General features: G+C 42.2%; 2 protein-coding genes across 3 annotated transcripts in view; one reads left to right on the top strand and one right to left on the bottom strand.

Moving 5' to 3' along the window:
- Positions 1–18,812, bottom strand: part of LOC125887038 (RNA polymerase II elongation factor ELL) — a 31,964-nt gene extending 13,152 nt beyond the window's left edge. Inside the window, exons 1-2 of the mRNA XM_049573524.1 lie at positions 18,657–18,812; positions 15,261–15,308 (exon numbers count right to left, since the gene is read on the bottom strand). Of these exons, the coding sequence (XP_049429481.1) occupies positions 15,261–15,308; positions 18,657–18,794 (186 nt within the window). The 5' untranslated portion in view covers positions 18,795–18,812. The remainder of the gene's footprint in view (positions 1–15,260; positions 15,309–18,656) is intronic.
- fkbp16 (FKBP prolyl isomerase 16) overlaps positions 1–21,099 on the top strand; it is a 93,979-nt gene that overhangs the window by 22,999 nt on the left and 49,881 nt on the right. The gene's annotated exons all lie outside the window — the stretch shown is intronic.

The raw sequence follows: 21,099 nt of genomic DNA on the forward strand, positions 1-21,099 counted from the left end.
AGAGATGGAAAAATCTCAACTTTTTCGAATGCAGCAAGCGCACTTCATGTCATGTGATAAGAATTAACCAATCAGCTCCACGGACCTGCTTCTTCTTTTCCGTCCAATGGACTTCACAACATCAGGTGGTGTGAAAGGCACAAGCAATAGAGGAGCAACTGATCATTCTTGTCCAGGGATACCTTGATAGCCTGTCCATAATGATTAAATGTCACGCTGCTAGCTTGCCAGCGTCAGCACACGTAACATATGCTAACGTTATATTACACAGTGTTTAATGATACAGTCTATTATCTCCCTTTTACTCTAATCTTTCCTGCTCATCGCTCAAACAAATGATTCATTTCTATATTAATATTGGTACTCATTTAAGATACCTTCATCAGTTACTGGAGGCCACCGTCTAACATCATCAATCCAGCTATTCATGATGCTGTCATTGTAGAGAGTCAGTTCACAATGACAGCATAATGAATTGATGACTGACACCGCAGCAATGGCGCTGCCGCAAGATGGCGGCATACACAAATCGCTCGCCGAATTAGCCTATACCCGCTATAGAGTGTGCCAGGGCTGACGTCAAAACCCGGAAGTTTAGCATTGCGCTGGTTCCAAGGCTATTCAAGAGAAGGCTGAGACACGGGGTCAAACATGGGGGGGATTGCATATGCGCAGTGTAACTTGAGCTGCGATGCTGGAGGGTGACAGCAGGGGCGCTAGATAAAAAGCGCAGGATCCGCTCAGGCGATCAAGGAGTGTGCTTGGTGCGGTCTGCTTGGACTTTTGGACGGCAGCTGCCTGAAGTTGTCGGAACTGCATCTCTGTCATTCTCACCCACAGCGCAGGCCAACAGTGACAGTCCAATAATAAGCTGTGAAAATGACATGCATGCACATCCCCTTTATTCCGCGGTCTCACGCCATCTACTGAGCCTTTGAGGAAGTGCAGACCAGATTTTACTGCGCATGTGCAATCCCCCCATGTTTGACCCTGTGTCTCAGCCTTCTCTTGAATAGCCCTGGCTGCTTCCCAGAAGAGAAAGTGAATGTGATTTTTGCATTGCGTTTTGGATTATGTCAGAACATAAGCTCTGTGGCTAACACAAGTTTATGATACTTACAGGTTTTGTTCAGCAAGATAATCTTCACATATGAACACCTTTCATACTGCATTTGAAGCTTAAATGCGATCGCCAGAAGTAAAAAGCTAATGTTAGGCTTTAACGGACTACATGACTACTCCACGGTCACATGACTCTTGACGTCACCGCCACTAAGCTTTCAACTGATTTCGGCCACTTTATTTTAAAAACATTGTATAATGGGGAAATCGGACTGTTTAAGCTAAATAAGCTGTAATGGCGGACTGCCAGCACTCTCGCCTGTTCGGGGTTGATGACGTTTAATGTCCTTGACAGGGTTTGTAGTCGTATTGAGCAACTTGTTAGCAACCGCCTTTTTTACGACACGTAAAAGCTTCAAAATTCACAAGTAGGGTATTTACTGACGCGTTTTATGTCGTAGAACAAAACCTGAAACTTGCTTAAGCTTTTGTTAACCACAGGCCTTATTTGAGGCATTTTACCAAAATACCATTCAAAAAACGTATTGACTTTTAGACAAGAGAACCGGAAGTGCTAAAAGCGCTAATGGAGTTCCGGGTTTACTGGCACACTCTATTGCTGATATGTATTATATTTTTACTGGTAATGTTGAAGTCCAAGGACTTGTTTTTAAAGTGACATACTGAGTGTTTGTCTTAAATTCAAGATCCTAAAATAAAGGTTTTTCAAATATTGCTTTTGCAGTGTCCTGCAGCAGTGGGTCACAACCCTTTTCTTAAAGCAGCCCCTATTCTATCATTGAGTAGACTGATGACCGTTAACTAAGTGACATACTTGATGGATTTATCGGTGTATTCAATGCAGAATAATTACAGTACAGAACAAATGATAGGCTTTACAATAAACCCAGTTAATGAACGCAAAAACTGCAAAACATTTGTGTAAAACAAGCAATTTGGATGAATTTGGAACAGATGACCTGTGAATTTCATTTCCCCTATGCTTGGCCGTTGCGCTATTAGCTTTTTGGAAGTTTTAACGACATACTATTTTTAATGCAGGACAAGGCTCTTTAGCAAAGAGTGAAGGCTCTATTATATACAGTAGGTTGTGTTCAGATCTTTGCTGTGCCCTTATGCTATGAGTCTTGAGCGATGTTTATAATTTGAGCAATTATCTAAACTTTAACAATGCAATTTCTTTTAGTTTTCTTCACAGAAATTGCTGAGATATAGACCTCTTAAAGTCAAGAAGGCCTCTTGACATAGTGGGGTCAGGACTCTCCCACTGCTCTAGTGCACTCTCACATGCTTGAGTGTACCGTCTCTGCTAGCACTGCTAACTTGGATGGTGTGTTATGAAGTAAGCATGTTTTATCTCTCCCAGATGTAGCCTAATCTGATTCAATGCAATATCAAAGTGGAAAAAAACACTGGATAAAGCAAATCAACAAAGCAGCTTCTTTTATTAAAACTGATTAGAGTTATCTTGAGTGTCTTTTTTTTCCACATAAAAAAATGTGACCTAAATAATCTCCCACTTGGGCCAATCACAGAGGCTACATTGTACCTCCCAGGTCAGGGATGATGACCTGTAGCCAGTCATGGGCGGAGCCTGTCTGAAAGGCAAAACATAACAATAGTATAGCGGACAGCTTTTTTCACTTGGGCAATAACGTCCTCTGTCACAGACTGTCCACGGCTCCCTAGCAACAAACAGGCCAGCAGGGTGAAGTCTATCTCTGTCAGGAACCTGTTACATAAATTGACCCAAAAACCTACTTTCACTAAAAGGACAGTTCAACTTAGAAAGTCATTAACCAACAGGTAATATGTCCTTTAAAACACATTTGGCAGCGGCTCTCTCCTGCACCGCCTGCAGCTGTTTCTGCCTGAAAATGGACAGTTTGGTACTTTTGTTGATAGAATGTCCTAGATTCAACAGAAGCTCGATGATTATCGCCCGCCCTTTACAAGCTTGAATACGTGCTTACTGATGAGTAGTACTAAATGTGAGATGTCTGCAGCAGCTCAAATTTCTCCTCTCTTTTGCTTCATTTTATGGCAGACCTTGTGGTACCACCTCCGGCCAAAGCACACAGGCGCTTTTGTAACTGCAGGTCTCAAGAAAAACAAATGTCAGTCAGATGGACTTGAAGCTGCCTCTTTAGTTATCAGTCGCAAGTGATTGATTATAAGCTGACTGGCTGAGAGCACAGTGTCCCTGGCAGATGTGGCAGGCAGGACTATAGCTGTCACAAATGCCCAGTCATGCAGCAAAGCCATAAGCATTTTTTTTGCAGCACGGGGCCAATGAACAGCTCCTCTGCTCGACACCCCTCCTCCCTGTCTAAAACCCAACGCATGCCATTCACCCCACCCCCATCAGCCTCCAGCTATCCTTCATGTGCACAAGCCCACCCATGTCAACACAAAACGCAAAGCAGCCCACAAGGCCATGAACACTTGAGACATACAGCTGACCATTAATTCTGACCTATTTATGTCTGACCGTTCACGTGAAGTGGTAAAGCCGAGTCCTGCATACGTCTGCTTTGAATTTTACGCTAATTAAGGACGATCAGCCAAAAAAGCATCAAAGTGAGCAGGGACAAGAGGCGAGCTGTGTCCTCAGGACCTATTACTTTAGGAGAGTAAAGTAGTAGGAGCCTTGACCAAAATTAGAAGCAACAAGTCACCAGGATGGGGTTATTGAGGTAGAGAAAGCCACGTAGAAGAACTGCATTTGAGTTTCACTTAAAATGAGAGTCCAGCTAAACAAAAGCGAGCTTGTGATGCGATGAGAGCGCCCATTTACACATTTAGCATTGCAATAGTGCCACCACGTCCCCTCTTTCAATCGATGGCAGCAGTGTGAGCCCCCTCCAGCCATGCATTAGGTTTGCCTGTCACCCCCATCCATGCCACCGTGCACACTTCACATTCTAATTCTAATCAATGTCACTCAGGTCAGACTGTTCAGAGGTCGCCCCCGTTTTATTCACAGCTTCCTTCTCAAGCTACATAACCATATGTCATTTAACCCATTAGTCCCCAGTTTCTGACTCTTAAAAGAGAGCCTGTCTGAAAAACGTAAGGTTCAAAAATCTGCAGCTATTAAGACTCTGAACTTGAAACCTAAAGGACTAGTTTGATATTTTTGGAAATAAGCTTATTCGCTTTCTTGCCAAGTTTATTGAGAATACGGCTGAGTACTATAACAATCAATATTGTCGTAATATGAGACTAGATATTATCTTAGGTTTTGGATATCTTAATATTGTAAGTGTGGTCTTTTCCTGGTTTTAAAGGCTGCATTAAAGTAAAGTGATGAATTTTCATGAACCTACCAGACTGTTACAGATGTTCTATTATTTACATTTACCACCTTAGTCATTGTATCCACATTACTGATGATTATTTCTGAAAAATCTCTGAAGCACCAATAGTTAACCCTACAATGTAACTGCAATACTGATATCGAGGTATTTGGTTTTAACTACTGTTTTTGCTCACTCCATATCGCCCACCCCTCTGTATGAAGCTACAGGTAGCAGCCAGTTAGCTTAGCTTAGCACGTAGACCAGAAACTGTGAAACAGCTTGCCTGGCAATGTGCACAGGTGACAAAATCTGCCTTGCAGCACCTCTAAAACCCACTTACCATATCTCATTTGTTAATCTGTGCAGAAACCAAAGTGTCTCAAATTACAAGCCTATCTGTCTTTTAGAAGTCGATTTAATGTGAATACCCCTGGAAAAATGTCTGATTTGCTGTTAAAAGGCATAGTAGTCCTGCAAATCCAAAAACCATTAGGTAGGTAGGTGCTGGATCAATAAAAGATAGCAAAAAACAACATGACAAAAGGCCCACACACGGGGCGTCGGTGGCTTAGTGGATAGAGCAGGCGCCCCATGTACAAGATTCAACTCCAGCCTGTGGCCCTTTGCTGCATGTCATTCCCTCTCTCTCTCTCTCCCCTCTTCACGCTTAGCTGTCTTGTCAATTAAAGGCAAAAATGCCCCAAAAATATCTATCTATCTATCTAGTTTTGCTGAACATCAGCCACTAAAACATTGTGTAACAGGAATAATAAGAGAAAAATCATGAAGTCAACAAACTGAGTCAGTATCGAAGTTACATAGCAATATTTACCTAGAGCTTGCTAGCATGAGCTAACAGTAGCAACAAGCGCTAAACCAATATATTGGCTGATGCAAACAAATTCTTGATATTTTGGATATGGGTGTTTATGTTGGCCACTAACAAAGAAGACGTCTAAAGTTTTAGGAGATTCACAAACAGTGTCACTGCCATCAAAAATCCAGTATCAGTAAGGCTATTCGATGTAGATGCAAAACTCTCTGCATTTAGCAACGGTGCGTTTTTTATATTTATGTGTTCATTTGTAAGAAGAATATATAATTAAAAGTTATATTGTTGAGTTTTAATGGAAGTCAATGGTGAAAACCTGTAATGTTTTATTAATTAATATATCATTATTATACTGTGTCCATCTGTATGGTAGGGTTGAAACACCAAGTAAAGTGTGTTTATCGTGGTTGGAGACACTCGTCTCACCCTGCTATTAAGTCCACTGTTCACGATCTTTATCACTTCAGGAAATAACATATTCATGATCATGTTACCTGGTCTTTCGATGACCTTTTCGCTGCATACCAACAAGAGGAACCAACGCTACAACTTTGCTTAACAATAGCAAGTTTACAGATTAAAGCTTTGATTAGTGACGACAGAATACACTAAACATTACAGCCAAGTCATGAAAAGTGGCCAATGTTATTATCATCCCACCCTGCCTGATGGAATAAACTCTGACTTCTTGTGTGTTTACGGAGTGACACCACTTGTGCCGGCAGGTTTGTGATCCTGAAAGCTGCTGTCAATCAAGTAGTAGGTGTAGATTTACATAGAGACGCTGAGTCATAGACATCTCCATATGGAGCTTTGGTCTGATCCCCTGAGGCTGTGTGAGTGTGTCTATGTGTGCGTGTGTGTGTGTGTTGTCATTTTGTATTTTTTTAGCCTGAGGAAGCCTCACACTCCCACAGGGCACATGCAGGGAGTGAGGTCAAATATCTAGCTGATTCTGGTTTAGGCTCTGTGTCAACAGAGAGACTATTATCAGTCAAACTCTGTGGAATTACCATGCACACTCATCCATGTACAAACAGAAAATACAAGCAAAGACAATCCTTAATTGAAATTTGGGTAAAATGGTACATGAGTCACACTGAGTGCACACACAGGACAGTTTATAAAAGGTGTCACCCCGGCCAACAGGGTTCAGCCACAGCTTATAACAGCTCATAGAAAAACAGCTCCAGTGCTCTAAGGTCAGGAACTGGTGAGTCACGTATTCACATTCATGTATCAGACACATGACTCAAAGTGCATGCAGTTCTATAAGCACTGTGACAGCAAATTGGTTTTCAAGTGCATTTTTGAACTTTTAAATGTCCCAACTGGTCCATCCACATGGCCCCGATTCTTCCTTATTCATTAGTTCAAGAGCCACGCAGTTTAATATATTCAGCGTCATACTTGCATTTGGCCATGTCACTGAGTTCGTTTGCTGTCTCTGTCATGTAGCTGTCTGTTCTCTCACTCATTTCACAGCAGGAAATGGTGCTGGAAATTCACCGTACTTCAAAATAAAATGTGGTTTTACAAACTTGACACGTTTGCAAGTCACTTGCAGTCCATTCACAGTGGACCCATGACCCATTTCTGGACCACAACCTACCAGTTTGGAACCACTGCTGTAGATGGTGGTAATATTCTAGTAGTCTGGGGCACAAAATGGGTTTTATGGTGAATAAACTGGAAGCTTTTAATGACCCCTCACTGTGATTTTAAGAGTCAGGTATTTAAAAAGTCAAAACAGAAATATCAATTTTACTCAACTTATTTTACTTTAGAAAATTACACCACTGTCATTATTAAAAATGCACTAAATATATCAGACAAATGTTTTCTGATGTATAATTTGTTATTCCTGCTATTTGAGTTGTTAATAATGAATGGATATGGATATAACTATAAAATCAGCTGTATTTGTCCAGCTTGGATCCACAGAGAGAATTTATTAAATTGCTTATGCTCAATAGTATTCTAATTATGATTGTGTGAGTCCTTTAATCTCATGATTAATTAGTCTGAGAAAAGCTTAATGGGGTATTATTATCATCAGAGTGTAATATTAACATTAGTCAGTTAAATAAAATTAAACAGCTTCATAAAAGAAACACACAGCAGTGAGAGCTGTGTGTGTTATCGTGATATGAGAGTTTAGCCGTTAGACAGTTACAGTCGGAGCAACCAAATGGCATCAGAACGGCAATCCTTAACACCTTGTCAGTGCAGCCCCCCCACGGGGCGTACAGGCTGATACAATAACTGCCTCTGTGGCCTCGGCCCAGCCACATCTGCTACTCCAGGGCCTGTGTGTTTGGAGATGTCAAATACTTTCAAGCTGTTGTAAGGTGTGAACTGGACTGGAACAAAAAATCTTGGCAGGGGGCTCAGCAGTTGAACAAGGACAAAGGACACCATCGGTGATGTCCTTGTAAAACTTCATCTTTAACTCCCCGAGCATGTTAAAACTGCTCATCTTTGATGAGGTTAAACAGAGTTCTTAACCCTCCTATTTGATGAGGAAGGAAAAAATAGCTTCACTGCAGAGATCTGCTGTTCCCCTCAGTCCAAACATCTGCAGGGAAAGATGAGAGGATAGTTGCTCTCTCTGTCTTTCCTTTCTTTGCTCTGCAGACGAAAGAGAGACGGCAAGGTTCCCAGCTCTGGTATTTGGCATGGCAACACTGAGATGGGAGCAGGCGCCTGGATATGTGATTTACTCTGAAGTCTTTGCCTCCTGCCCCTGTCTGTACTGACACTAGTTACCATTGTCTTCTCATCTGAGCCTACTCAGCCATAGCTGCTCTGTGAGCTGCCCGTCTTTTGTTCTAGCTTCTTCCCCCACAAAGCTGAGTGCAATGGCCTGTCGGCCCGCCTGGATTATTCATGAACAGCGGGGACGTGTGGCTGTGTGTTGTTGGAGGGTAAAGGGAGGGATTGGGGGGTTTGGGTGTGTATGGAGGAAGAGGAGGGGGGTGGCAGTGGTAGTGGTGGCTCCCAGTAGAGCCAGTGCATGAGGGATGGCCCTAAATAGTCGTCCTGTAGGAATGTGATGAGCGACTCAGCAGAGAAGAGGGGGGTGGATCCTGGCTGGAGCAAGTGTATTTCCTCCTCTTTATTTAGGTTTAAACGTTCACTCAAAGTTGAGATCATACATCACATAATGGACTCCACAAGTTGAGGCACTGACAGAAAACACTCAGCTGTCACATGCAGGCGAGCAAGTGCAGTCTGTCAGAGAAACACAGGGGTCACATTAATTATTCTTCCTCACCGTCCCCGAGCTTTCTACAGTATGATCAACAATTCCTCTGCGACTCATTTGAAAACAAAACATGTGACATCACCTCTTATGGTTTAAATCATGCTCTCAGGATGGATGTCGTGGTTCCTGCTCTCGAGGATCTTTGCATTGAGGGGGGTTGGTAGAGACAGGAAAGCAAATGAAAGGGGGGTGGGGACTGACGGGAGTTAGTGCAGGGATATGGGGATGGGCAACTGTCGAGCATCCCCCAAGGTACTGCCTGTTATGCCAAGCAGAATCAGTCTTTTTCCAAGAGGCTGGGGCTAATCTGTCAACCTCAACAAACACTCTCCGTCTCTCCCCTCCCCCGACACCCCACCCCTCCTTACTGTAGGTGCCTTCCTCTTTATACACAGAGGGATGGAGGTTTTAAAAGCCTATGTGAGGCCACTGCTTCCTCTATTCAAATTATGTAAACAAAAACAACATTACGCTCAGACTGGGTTTTTTTCTGAAAATGGATTCCCCCAAATAAACCATGTCTAATTTGCATTAGACAGTGCCAGTGTTTTGGAAGTTAGGAAATTCCCTTTACATGCTGGTTATTAGACCTCAGATGCACTGACAGCAGCAATGTGTTTTCCTTGTTGATTCCCAGCCTGTTTCACTGGAGCAATCCCACAAGCCACTTGGAGCGCTGCGCTGTACTCCCATTACTGGACTTTTCTCTCCACGCAAGCAGGCAGTCTGTAATCCTTTAACAATTCACAGATTGTGCATTGGAAAAGTATGCCCAAACCTGATTAACTTGCAGGGAAACTTGGAGAAAGAGGGGGAAATCCAAAACATGCACGGAGATGTGGTGTGTAACGTCACATTGCATGGACTGAGGAGGTGAGCCAAATAATGCAGTCAGTGTGATTGAACTGTGACAGGTGTAAGGAAAGGCATGTTTCAGGTGAAAAGCTCCATTGTATCCCCATTACTTATGAAAATATAATAAGTAAGATAGATTAGAAAACTGTAAAATGTCCCTGTTGATATCCAGGCACACACTGCTTTGTGAGGTAAACTTGTGGATTCTAAGTGTAGAGATCTCAATACGACAGTCTTTTTTGTGCAGAGTGTATCTTTCTCCACAAATCTAATAAGGATTATATATGCCAGTCAAAGCTCTCTGTCTTTAAGTTAAACAACAGCTCTCTGTTAGTTTCAAGTTCCTGAGGTTAAGCTTCCTCACGACTGTACACAACAACACTGCCCATGCTCACTTGCTGTGTTAGTGTTGCTCATTTCCTGTTGTGCCACATTTTTAAATCCAAGAACAAAATGTTTGTGATAAGACTCCTCCGAGGTCAGTGCAGACACTGTACCAAATATTTCCTTATTATCAGCATTGTTTTTTCTTTTTATAGCACCAAATGACTTGAATGAATGAATAACTGACAGCTTTGCATAGTAAGATTGTCGCATTTATCAGAAGTCATTTAAATTGTCACTTCCTTATAGTCACGGAGATATTAAAAATATTAATGATTCTTGGTATGAATATGTTTAGATGGCAAATTGAGGCTTTGTTCTTTTGACAGATGTATTAGATTTTGCTGAGAGTGTTTTGCTACAAAGAAACCTTAAGAAATATGTGAATATTACAGAGGTAGGACAAAGACAAGTCATTGCACTCAAGTCCCAAGTCCTAAACTTTAAGTTTCTTCACCAAATGTGATGCCATTTTAACAATTAGCATTAGCTCGCTAACTATGTTAATATTAGCCTCAACTTAGTGTTCTCTGTGTGACTTTAAAAGTTGAACAAAGTTGAAGTTGTTGCGCCTCCGTCTGCAATGTCTGACCCGCATGTTTTGCATACTGCAGTTTGTTTTGTTGACCACCACATAGTTTTTGTATGCAAACCCTGGTATCTTTGGCATCATTTTTTTCCAACTGACACTCAGTAATGAATTTTACTTCTTCATGGTTCTCTCCTGCAACTTAATTTGATACTGTAGGGTGGTTTAAACAGAGTGGATCTGGGGAATTAAAGCTTCAGTAGGCAACATTGTTTTGGTATAATAGAGTAAAAATTTTATAATATCCTTTAAGCATAATGTAAATCAAGTGATCTGAGACAAACAATAGGTTTCTCACCATGGCTCTGTGTTCAGCCTCCAAAGAATCAGTATCGTGCCGATGTGCATCAACCAATCAAAGGTCAGCTCAGACCACTGCGTTCCTATTGGCTGTTCTACTGCATATGCGCGTTCCTGTGCCGCCGGCAGAAGGGGAGGGCAAGCAGCAATTGCGAACAGTGCACCAGGTAAAATAGCTATTCCAGCATTGGCTACAACTGCCTACACGGCTAAACAACCCAAAAAAGGAAGACAGAACTCAGTTCCCTGGAGCCCCAGAGGGAGGAGAAGGGTGAGGTGGGGCCGGGCCCGGCCGGAGGGTGCGAGGGTCGGCCGTGGGAGCGAAGCCGAGGGGGTATATGCGGGGCAGGCTGCTGCACGGTGAGGGAGAGCCAAGGCTCCCAGAGAGGGAGAAACAGAACCAAGTAGGATAAAATACTCGTGTGCGCGTCTAGTAGGAGGGGCTCAGGGCAGAGACGAACGAAACCTAACTCAGATGAGACTCAAAAATCAACCGTTTTCAGGCTTTCTACCTACTGCAGCTTTAAGTGTCATCTTGCTGGGAATGAATAGTATTAATGTACGTTGATTTAAAGGGAAGCAAATTAATTCTTAGCACACTAATCAAATAACACTTTTTTAATTTATAGGTATCAAGTATTTGCAAGTCTAAAGTCCAAGTGAAGTCGAGTTGCAAGTCTTTTTGATTTTATAAAATTGAGAATAAAGTGATCAAATTTGTGACTTGAGTCTGACTTGAGTCCAAGTCTTGTGACTCCACACCTCTGGAATACAAAAACAAAACACAATGTCTTCCTGACCGGACACAAACCACCAAGGGTCTCTGTATAAACTAGAACTAATACTATAAACTATTTGTAGTAATTAAAAACACCACACTGCCCTCAATAACACACAGCATAATGAGCATTATATTTAGTCATTCCGTTGACGTTGCAATTTTAATAATCTTGATTCTGATGCCAATATCCAAACAGCCTGTGGGGTAAATGAGCACAGAAACTCCACTGCCCAAACATTTATCATCAGTCTAAAACATCATATCATCTGTTGCATTTCCACAGGAAACAGCAACATTAATTTCCTTTTATTTTTTGTAAATGATAACATTTTACAATAGTCCAAATTCAACCTTTAAAGGCTTTGCTCATTGAGTTTTATGATATCGTGCCTATGAGTTAACAACCAAACAATATTCCCTTAGTCACTTATTTTAAGCAGCCTGTGTTGTTATTGTGAGTTCTCTTGCTGCTATTTCCAGTTTCCCAGGGTGATGGTTACATCTTCCGTCCTAATGGTCCCAGCTTGGAATGTAAACAAACAACAACAACAACACAAAACTCTGTGTGCGTTTCACTGTGTTCCTTATTCTTACAAATTAAAGGTTATTTACTCACATATTGCCGTTTTTAGTCGCACTGCCCCCCCTAGTTTGTATCACCGATTTCTGATCTTTTACAGCACTCTTGTAACCATAAAAATGTTCTACTAAAATGCTGCCACAGTCAACATGGCATTCTTCGAAATCCCCTGTTTTAAGCAAAAGAACACAATAATAACAGAGGAGCTAAGTAAAGAAAAGTCCTCTTTAACTGCAGGATCTCATGAGGTGAGTTCCTAAAATATACTGTATGAGCCAAAGATCCTTAGGCCAAACTAGCTCTGCATAAACACAGTGGGCCTCAGACGAGTGCAGAACACAGAGACTTTTGCCTCGCTTAACACATCTGGATGAATAGAGCGGCGTGTGCCCTTTCAGAAACACGTGGGACAACTCTCCCTCTCACTGCTATGCCACTGGGAGAGGACGGCTCTCAGACCACATTCCTGTTATTGTTATTCTAATTAGCTTCCAGAAAAAAAACGAGAGAAAAAAGGATGTGTGCATGCACACATACACACACTTGCACTCTGCAAAAGCTTATTTGCAGTGCGAGCGGGGAGGTGAAGCAAAGCGGCATGGTGGCGGGGGGTAGAGTCAGAGCAGCCGTGTGTGAGATAGAGGCCCTGATGTCTCCCAAGGACTCAGCCAAGGCATGGGGTGAAATGGCAAAATAATCAAGAGGGCCGGTGGGAGGGAGCCCAGGGGAAGCTCAGCCTTCACACACAGTCGTCATGAGAATATCTTTAAGAGCACCTCCATGTTCCCCTCATCCCAACACCGCTGCCTTTATGTGACAGCTGTGCACATAAATACAGACAGGGCCGTAAACAAAAACAATTACTCTGGCAACTGCAATTCAACATTTATGAAGTGAGGAGGAAATGAAACCGATGTCACACCTGACACAGCACAACATAGAGTATTCAAATGTAATGTCTTTGTTTACTGCCACAGTATTACACCAATAAATGTTATATTCAGTGGTGCAAAATAATACAGAGTGCCACGATGTAATAGGTGAGACACAGTGCTCACAAGCCCGTACAGAAATGTGAGTGGAAACATCAAGAAAAAGAAGTATGTGCTTTTAAATAACAAGCACTGTAGCAATGGATAAAACACATTTCCTAATCAATATGCACCCTGCGGCCTGGATCTAATAAATAAGAACTGACACAAGCTTCATTTCTCACTAAATGGATATAGATCATGCCAACAAGCAAGCAGTGCTGCCAGCCCTGGAGGAAAATAAGCACTAGGATGTGAAATTCCTGGCCATGGGAACCCAGACCAGCTCTGAATATATTCCCTAATCCCTGGTGATTATTTCAAAGTAATCCAGAAATCTAATTTCGTTTCAACTTCCATCTTTTATGAAATGTGAAGAGTATCTCTCTGCTTCTCTTATTTCTTTCTAGTTGCATCACAGCCTCCACTTTTTTTTAAATTTTCTTTCACCGCTCCAGACGTTATTGATCGAACCCATTCAGCTCACTTTCCTCCGATATTATCCACTTTAGACGAGTAAAAATAGAGGTTCGCAAGATTCAGAAGCAGAATTTTCTTATTGCAATTTCTAAGTTTCACAGTCGCCTTGAATGCTAGTTTCAGTCGCCTGTGTCTTTCATCGCATGATTACAAGCTTGGCAGACAATTTACAATAGTAGGGCTAAATGCCGCAGGGTCAGGGAGGAAGGCAGCCGAAAAACCTCAGTGTGCTATTTCTTGATAGGAGCCCTGGCCCCTGATACCGCTGAGCTCTGGAGTGACGCCAGGACAGTGATTTGAAGAATTCCTCTGGTTTCTGTGGCCCTGGAAGTGCCCCTTTACAGGAAATGTGACATGAGCCAGTGAGGACAAAGATCAGAGAGAAGCCGTCGTGGCTCCTGTGATGGAGCTCTACAGCTGCCAACTGTCAGTGGACACAAACCTCCTCGCTCGCGACATTTGACCTCTTGAAGCTCATGCTGCTTTTGAGCTCTGGCAAACACTTATCCGGCAAATTAAAAAGTAGCTACATCTGTGATGCTGTAAACCTCCAACCTGGAGACACAGATACTGGTTATCCTCTCGGGTCTGTTGGATGCCAGACTGCCATGTTCACCAACATCCTCCCCCCACTAACGGCTTAATCTGGCCTCCCCCACCACCAATGGTTGCAGCTACCTCATTAATGCCCAATCGTCCAGCTCGGGGACTATTGTCGGAGGGGGAGGGAGCCCGCGCTTGAATTCCGCAAAGCAATTTGAATATGTAATGTGCCAGCCCAGATATAATCACCAAATCCCATTCAGTGATTAAAGAACACTTAAATTGCACTCACTTAACATTTCTTCACAGAAAGACTCTTATGAGCAGGTTAATCTGCTGCTCGTCTTACAGATGTTTTATTACATGTTTACATGTATTATTTGTGTTTTGGGCATATTTTGCACGCTGCCTGGGTAGAAATTCCACCGCTCATGTATCATTCCCATATTTCAAATCTTTCATGTCTGCACAGAGACAACAGGCATGGAGACATGGGGGCTCCCTGGGGTTCGCCAGCCCCCCTTTACCCTCCTCCCCCTCCCCGAACAAAGCCTCCCCAGTTGCAAGCCTGACCCAGTAACCTGGCTAGCAGCCTGGGGGTATAGCGTACACTGTCTTAGGGCTTCCAGGGTCCGTGTGAGCACACAGGGAAGGCGTTTGTGTACAGAGCAAAGTCACTTTCGTCGATGCAATCGGCTCTTGCAGGGATTAGAACAGCTCCTTTTAGACAGGGCTGATTGTGTGGTAGACGTGTAGTAGCCTAGCAGGCAGAGTGCAATAGCGGCCCGGTTAATCTGGCCGGACACAAGCATCTTTCTTCACAGACGCTACACAGGAATGCCCTCTTGCTTTCACTGCCAAGTATTTTTGTAGATTATGTACTTCACATGCAGTCCAGGATATTTGACACAACAAAGTATAACTAAGCAAATTAAGGACACCTTTCCCTCAGGCGTTGTTCTCTGGTGCATTTAAAGCAGACACATTCTCCCTGTTGATGGCTGGATCTTTCAGTTTTATGACAGAAAACAATCCAAAGCAACAAAATCCACTGAGTGAAATGATAATCAGAGGATTTTTGACCCTTTTTGTGACATGCAGGCACTTATTGAATGCTTAAGAATCGAGTAAGATGTGCAGAGGAACTGTCACAAGTGTGCTCCACAGCAAATCAGAACTAATTAGAGCATTCAATTTCTGAGGCATTAGGGAGAGTATGCAAAACATCTTACCCCCTGGCTCCCCTTGAAGCAAATCGCTGGCTGATTTGATAGTGATGCCTGAGGAGGGAGAGAGAGAGAGAGAGAGAGAGAGAGAGAGAAGAAAGTGGTCACTGATTCAGGAATCATGTTTAATCTAATGGACAGCTCATACATTATGAGTGGAAATATATCGCCATTGTTCCAGCTCTGCACGGTGGATTTCTCCAGATAACAGCAGTCTGGCTCGATGAGACAAGGCCTTGGTAAACTTTTCTCGCTAAATGCCAAAACAATGCCATAATTGCCGTTTCCCATCAGGCTCTGCCCTGATGAATTGCTGCAATATTTCTGTATCATTAGGTCCACAGTTCAGGGGGTCGTGCTCCTAATCTTTAGAGGAATGTGTGTGATTAATCAATCTATAGCCTACAGAAAACTTTGTGTCAGTCAGTTTGTTATTTGTATGTTTCAGCTGATTTCCCCTCTAAATGATTAAATAAATAAAAGCAACAACAGATCCCGGGGAGAGACACAAAGCTCCTTCTGAAACCAATTATATATTTTTTTCAAAATGTACTTTTTATAAGCCCTCTGTGCCGCGGTTTATAAATGCACTGCTCTCCAAGACCACAGTGTACCTGGCTTAAGCTCCAGAACATCATATTGTTTCTTTCCCCCCTGACTGATGAAAGAAATATCAAAATCATAAAAAAATATGTGCCTTTGAGGCAGCATGATACATGCTTAATAGATGGAGACAATTATCCGTGACGTACAGCTGTGCCTGTGATTGACAGTGCTCTTAATTTATTATTAATGGTTTTGGGAAATGTCTTCCCCATTGAAGAGTATTGTTGTGATTTTCTTCATCATCCGTTTGCTTTTAATATTGAATGGAATAATAAATATTAAAGCACTTAATGTTTGTTACAAACACAGCCGTAGGGCTAAATCAGATGGTTTATCTTGAGTGGAAAATAAAGCAGTTTATTTTTTATATGATAATTTATTAATTTTTTTGTACTCACTGAAACAATGCCAATTAATTAACACAACTTTCTAACAAGGCACCTTTTAAGAAGGACCTATAAGTTGTAACTAACAGCTTAATAAATATTAGTTGTAGATTAGCCATGAATAAGAATTTTAATTTCAGGGCTGCCAGGTTGTGACAGATACTCTTTGCCTGGTGTTTATTCTCTTTCAGCTGCAGCATTTAGACCAAAAATTATTTACTTAACTTCTTTATATCCACAGACATGATATCTTATTAGACAGCTAGAGACCCACGAGTGCTCATTAATGGATTACCAACATTTAAAGCAACAAAATAGAAATGATAAACACCAGCCAGAGGGATATTTTTTTTTTACAACCTTGATATTAATGGAGCCATTACTTCCAATAATAAACTCTTCATATGAAGGGTGCTGTGTTAGAAAGTGGGACAGAATAATGAATTACAGGATCAACAGAAAATTAATCAACAGCTATTTTTATAATTGATTAGTCATTGAAGTCATTTATAAAGCAAAGGAGAGAAAAATGAACTGGTTCTGACTTCTCACTGTGAATATTTGCTGGTTTCTAAATCTGCAACAAAAGGGAATTTAACATCTTTGGACAGAACAAGAACGTCAGCTTTGTGAAATTCTGCAATGATTCTCAACTTCCAGACCAGATAGGGTGTCGGCTGGTTGCTGAGCATTATCTAATTCACTATAAAAATAAACTGATTCACTCTGGGATTTATTTTTTTGTACTTTGAATGTCATTAAGGTGCCGAAGTGCATAAAAAAAGCCACAAAACAGAGCTTGTTTATCATAAAAAATGAGCCAAGGGAGGATCCCCTCGACCCCGAGTCAGAGGTCAGAGCTAATTATTTAAGTATTAATTATTAATGTTTGCTTTTTAATTGGCCCCTGGCCTCCTGTCATGCTGTAGAAGTGGCCCCCGGTCAAAGCAAAAAGTTACTCTGAAACTATTTTGACAATCTATTGATTGTTTGAGTCATTTGTTTTTGCAAATGTGGCAAAGTTACACTGCTTCTCAACTGAATATCCTTTGACATTTGTGTAATTGTGATTGTGGCATTTCACTGACCAAACAATTACTCGCTTGAGAAAACATTTGTCACATAAATCCTTAGTTGCAGCCCTCAAACTTTCATGTATAAGAAGTTTATTTTAGGGTTTAACAGGGCCTACTCTCCTCTTCTCACCCACAACACAGACACAAAATCATAAATAAATCACATCTGATAACAGGAAGCTTTTTCAGGTTGAGGCTCCTGAGGACAAAATCTCCCACACCACCACAGTGGGAGTCCAGCGGTCTGAGGCAGTGTTTTCTGGGGTGGTCTTTGACTTGGAAAACTTTTGCAGTAACCTCTCCTGCCTGCCTGCCTGCCTGCCTGGCTGCTTTGGCCTGGAGGAAGCTGTCAGGCTGTGTGAGCTCTGGAGTTTACTCTGCTTCACAGACCAATGAGCTCCGGAGCTGGGCGGGCTTCCAGGCGTGTAAAGGGCAAAAAACAATAATACACAAGAGCCAAGCGACAAGTTGTCGAGCCCTGCCACCGAGTCCCACATCCAGGTCTAGTTTTAGTGTGACCTGGGACTGTGGCGCACACGCACATACTCTTTATTTGTTTAAAAAAAAAAAGAGCCTCCAAGTGCTGCACTCCTAACTGTGGGACTAACTGTCTTATCATTGCTCTGGGAAAGACCATTTGGATAGACTAAATTATCTCGGTCTAATCTAATGGACCATAAAAGCAATAAAACAGTCTCCCGATTCAGAGGAGTCGAATAATTTGCTTGATAGCTTGTTCATTAATTTATTCCCGAGAGCGAAACGAACAGAAAAAAAAAAAAAACATTTAATGACTGACAATCGTCTGTGTTCGCCCATAATCTAAATAATGAATTTCAGATGTAATGTATGTATAGAAAAGCAAAGAGGCTTTTAAAGCTCAGGGCTCATAATCACAAACCTCTGTCATATGGGAACTTTAATACCTTTTGGTTTTTCGGGAGATTACGCTCTGGTAAACAAGCAGACATGCACAATTGAAAAACAGCCTCTCCTTTTTTCTGCACAAAACAAATTGTACGCGGGGCTTATAGGGGAATTTAATGAAATCCCTTCATTCATCACAGCCTACTGAACTGCCTGCTATGATGACAATAATACATTATCTTTTACTGTAAAGCAACATTTATCAGACGCCAACGCTTCTGTCGATCACATTCAACCTGCTCAACTATTTCAACTTTTACTTTTTAATACCAAATAAGACACAGCTGTGTTTCCCTACTGTTCCCGGAGTTGGAAAGCGATCTAAGAAAATGAAAATACAGCTGGGAAAGAAAAACACGCGCACACACACATAAGCTCCAAAGTTCAACCCGATGATTTCTCCTTACCTTCAGGTTCTGGTAGGCTTCGAGGGTCCGGATGGCAGTGTCAGTGAGTTTGACGTGATACAGAGTTTGATTCGGGGTGTTTTTGTTGATTTTGCCACAGGAGAGCCCATACCGATGCTCCTGTCTCAGCGCTGCCATTTCTACAACTGAACACTATTGGCGACATACTGCCTGCTACGTCACGGAGGAGAGGGGCTGGGGGCGGGGCTAGCACCACACACACATTCAGACACACACGTACATGGAGAGAGACAGAGAGAGAGAGAGAGAGAGAGAGAGAGAGAGAGAGAGAGAGAGAGAGAGAGGAACAACTCTACTTTCGCTTTCCAGGTCACGATCATTTAGGCATTTGTGCCCTCAGAGTTTCCAGCCTGTATTTATCTTGTCTTTGATCTATTTCTGGGCCGGCTTGCACTCCTCTAACTGGATTTTGGTGAATGCACCGTGTGTTTCTGCAGCACGCACACTAGGAAATGTAAACACACCTGCAGCAACATGTATGAGTCAAAAATTAAAGGCATTTTGGAAACTATTCTGATTTATTTGTGCGGTGCAGAGAAGCTTTGTGCAGAAAGTTTAACCAAAACTAAACTTATATGAAAAACTTTATTTAATCCCGTGTTTGTTCCTGAATCAATAGTCACAGGTGGAATAAGTATTTACTAGCATGCACTGGGGCGGTTTGCAGCCAAGTGTCAATCAGAATCAGAAATACTTTATTGAGCCCCGAGGGGAAATTATTTATGTTATAGGTGCTCCTTGCAAGAGAGGAAAGATACGTGAAAATATAAGACATTTAAACCATAGTATTTACAAATATATAGTTAAATAAACAGGAATTATTAACAAACATAAACGTAAAAATATATATGTATGATACATAATATATATGTAAACTGAACAAGATTATTTACACAAACAGAATATATACAGAAGCGGTCGGAATGACAGTCAGCACCTTCAAATCTGAGGCCGAGGTTCTCTGCCGGAAACCCTCTCAGGGTTGAGGGAGAGTTACTCCCTCAAGTGAGGGTGTTGAAGTATCTCGATGTCTTGTTCTCAAGTGAGGGTAGAATGGAGCATGACATGGATCGGCAGTTTGGTGCGGCTTCAGTAGTGATGCAGGCGCCGTACCAAACCGTTGTGGTGAAGACGGAGCTGAGCCGGAAGGCATAGATTTCAATTTACTGGTCTGTCTGCATCCAAACCCTCCTCTATGGTCATGAGCTCTGGGTAGTGACGGAAAGAATGAGATCCCAGATACAAGCAGACTTAGAGATAGGGTAAGTAGCTCGAACATCCAGAGTAGAGCCGCTGCTTCTTCACGTCGAAAGGGGTCAGTTGAGGTGGTTTGGGCATCTGATCAGGATGCCTCCTGGGTGCCTGCCGCTGGAGGTGTTTCAGGTGCGTCCCACTGGTAGGATGCCCCGGGGCAGACCCAGAACACACTAGAAGGATTATATCTCATCTGGCCTGGGAACACCCTGGGGTCCCCCAGGAGGAGCTGGAGAGCGTTGCTGGGGAGAGGGATGTCTGGGGTGCTTTGCTCAGCCTGCTGCCCCTGTGACCTGGCCTCGGATGAGTGGATGAAAATGGATGGATAGTATTTGGATCATTTAAAGCAATGATTCTCAAGTGGTCCAGCCACAGGGTCCAGTCATTTATCCAAGGTCCACACAGTTCAATGTATCCAGCATTATACTTACGTTTGGCCATGTCATTGAGCTAGTTTGCTGTCTCTGTCACATAGCTGTCCATTAGTCACTCACTTTACAGCAGGGAGTGGCACTTCAAGATAAAAGTTCTGTGCCAAATTCACTGTACTTCAAGATCACGTGTGTATGTGGGGTTTTTTTTACAAACTTGACACCATCATGAGTCACTTGCAGTCCATTCAGAATGGACCCGGGACCCACTTTTGGACCAGGACCTACCAGTTGGGAACCACTGATTTGAAGTACCAATATGTAAACAACAGTATAACAATACTCCTAATTAAACATAACTTAAAGTATCCAAATTAAAACTGGTTATTGTGTAGACTGACCCCTGCAGAGACATGTATGAGTGAGACATTTTGGAAATGACATTCTCATTTAGTTTTTTGTGCAGTGCAGAGAAGTTTTGGTGTAGAAATTTTAACCAAAACAAAACCTATTTGAAAAACTTAGATTATTTCCCATGTTTATTCCAAAACAAAATGTAAGTGGAGGAAGAAGTATACAGTAAAAACAACAGTATAAAAATACTCTGTTATACATAAAACATTTTGCTTAAGTAAAAGAGAAATTTACCAGAAAAAATAACTTATCCAAAGTATTGTCTCTGCTCTACCCCATGCCATCTCAGGTAGCATTTGCCCCCACACATATGTGTTATGTCACCCTCTAAGCTCGGCACGTGTACCATTACATGAGTGACGGCTTATGGTATGATCAGGGTG

This window comes from Epinephelus fuscoguttatus, linkage group LG4 (genome assembly GCF_011397635.1).
Source record: "Epinephelus fuscoguttatus linkage group LG4, E.fuscoguttatus.final_Chr_v1".
NCBI classification, from domain to species: Eukaryota; Metazoa; Chordata; class Actinopteri; order Perciformes; family Serranidae; genus Epinephelus; species Epinephelus fuscoguttatus.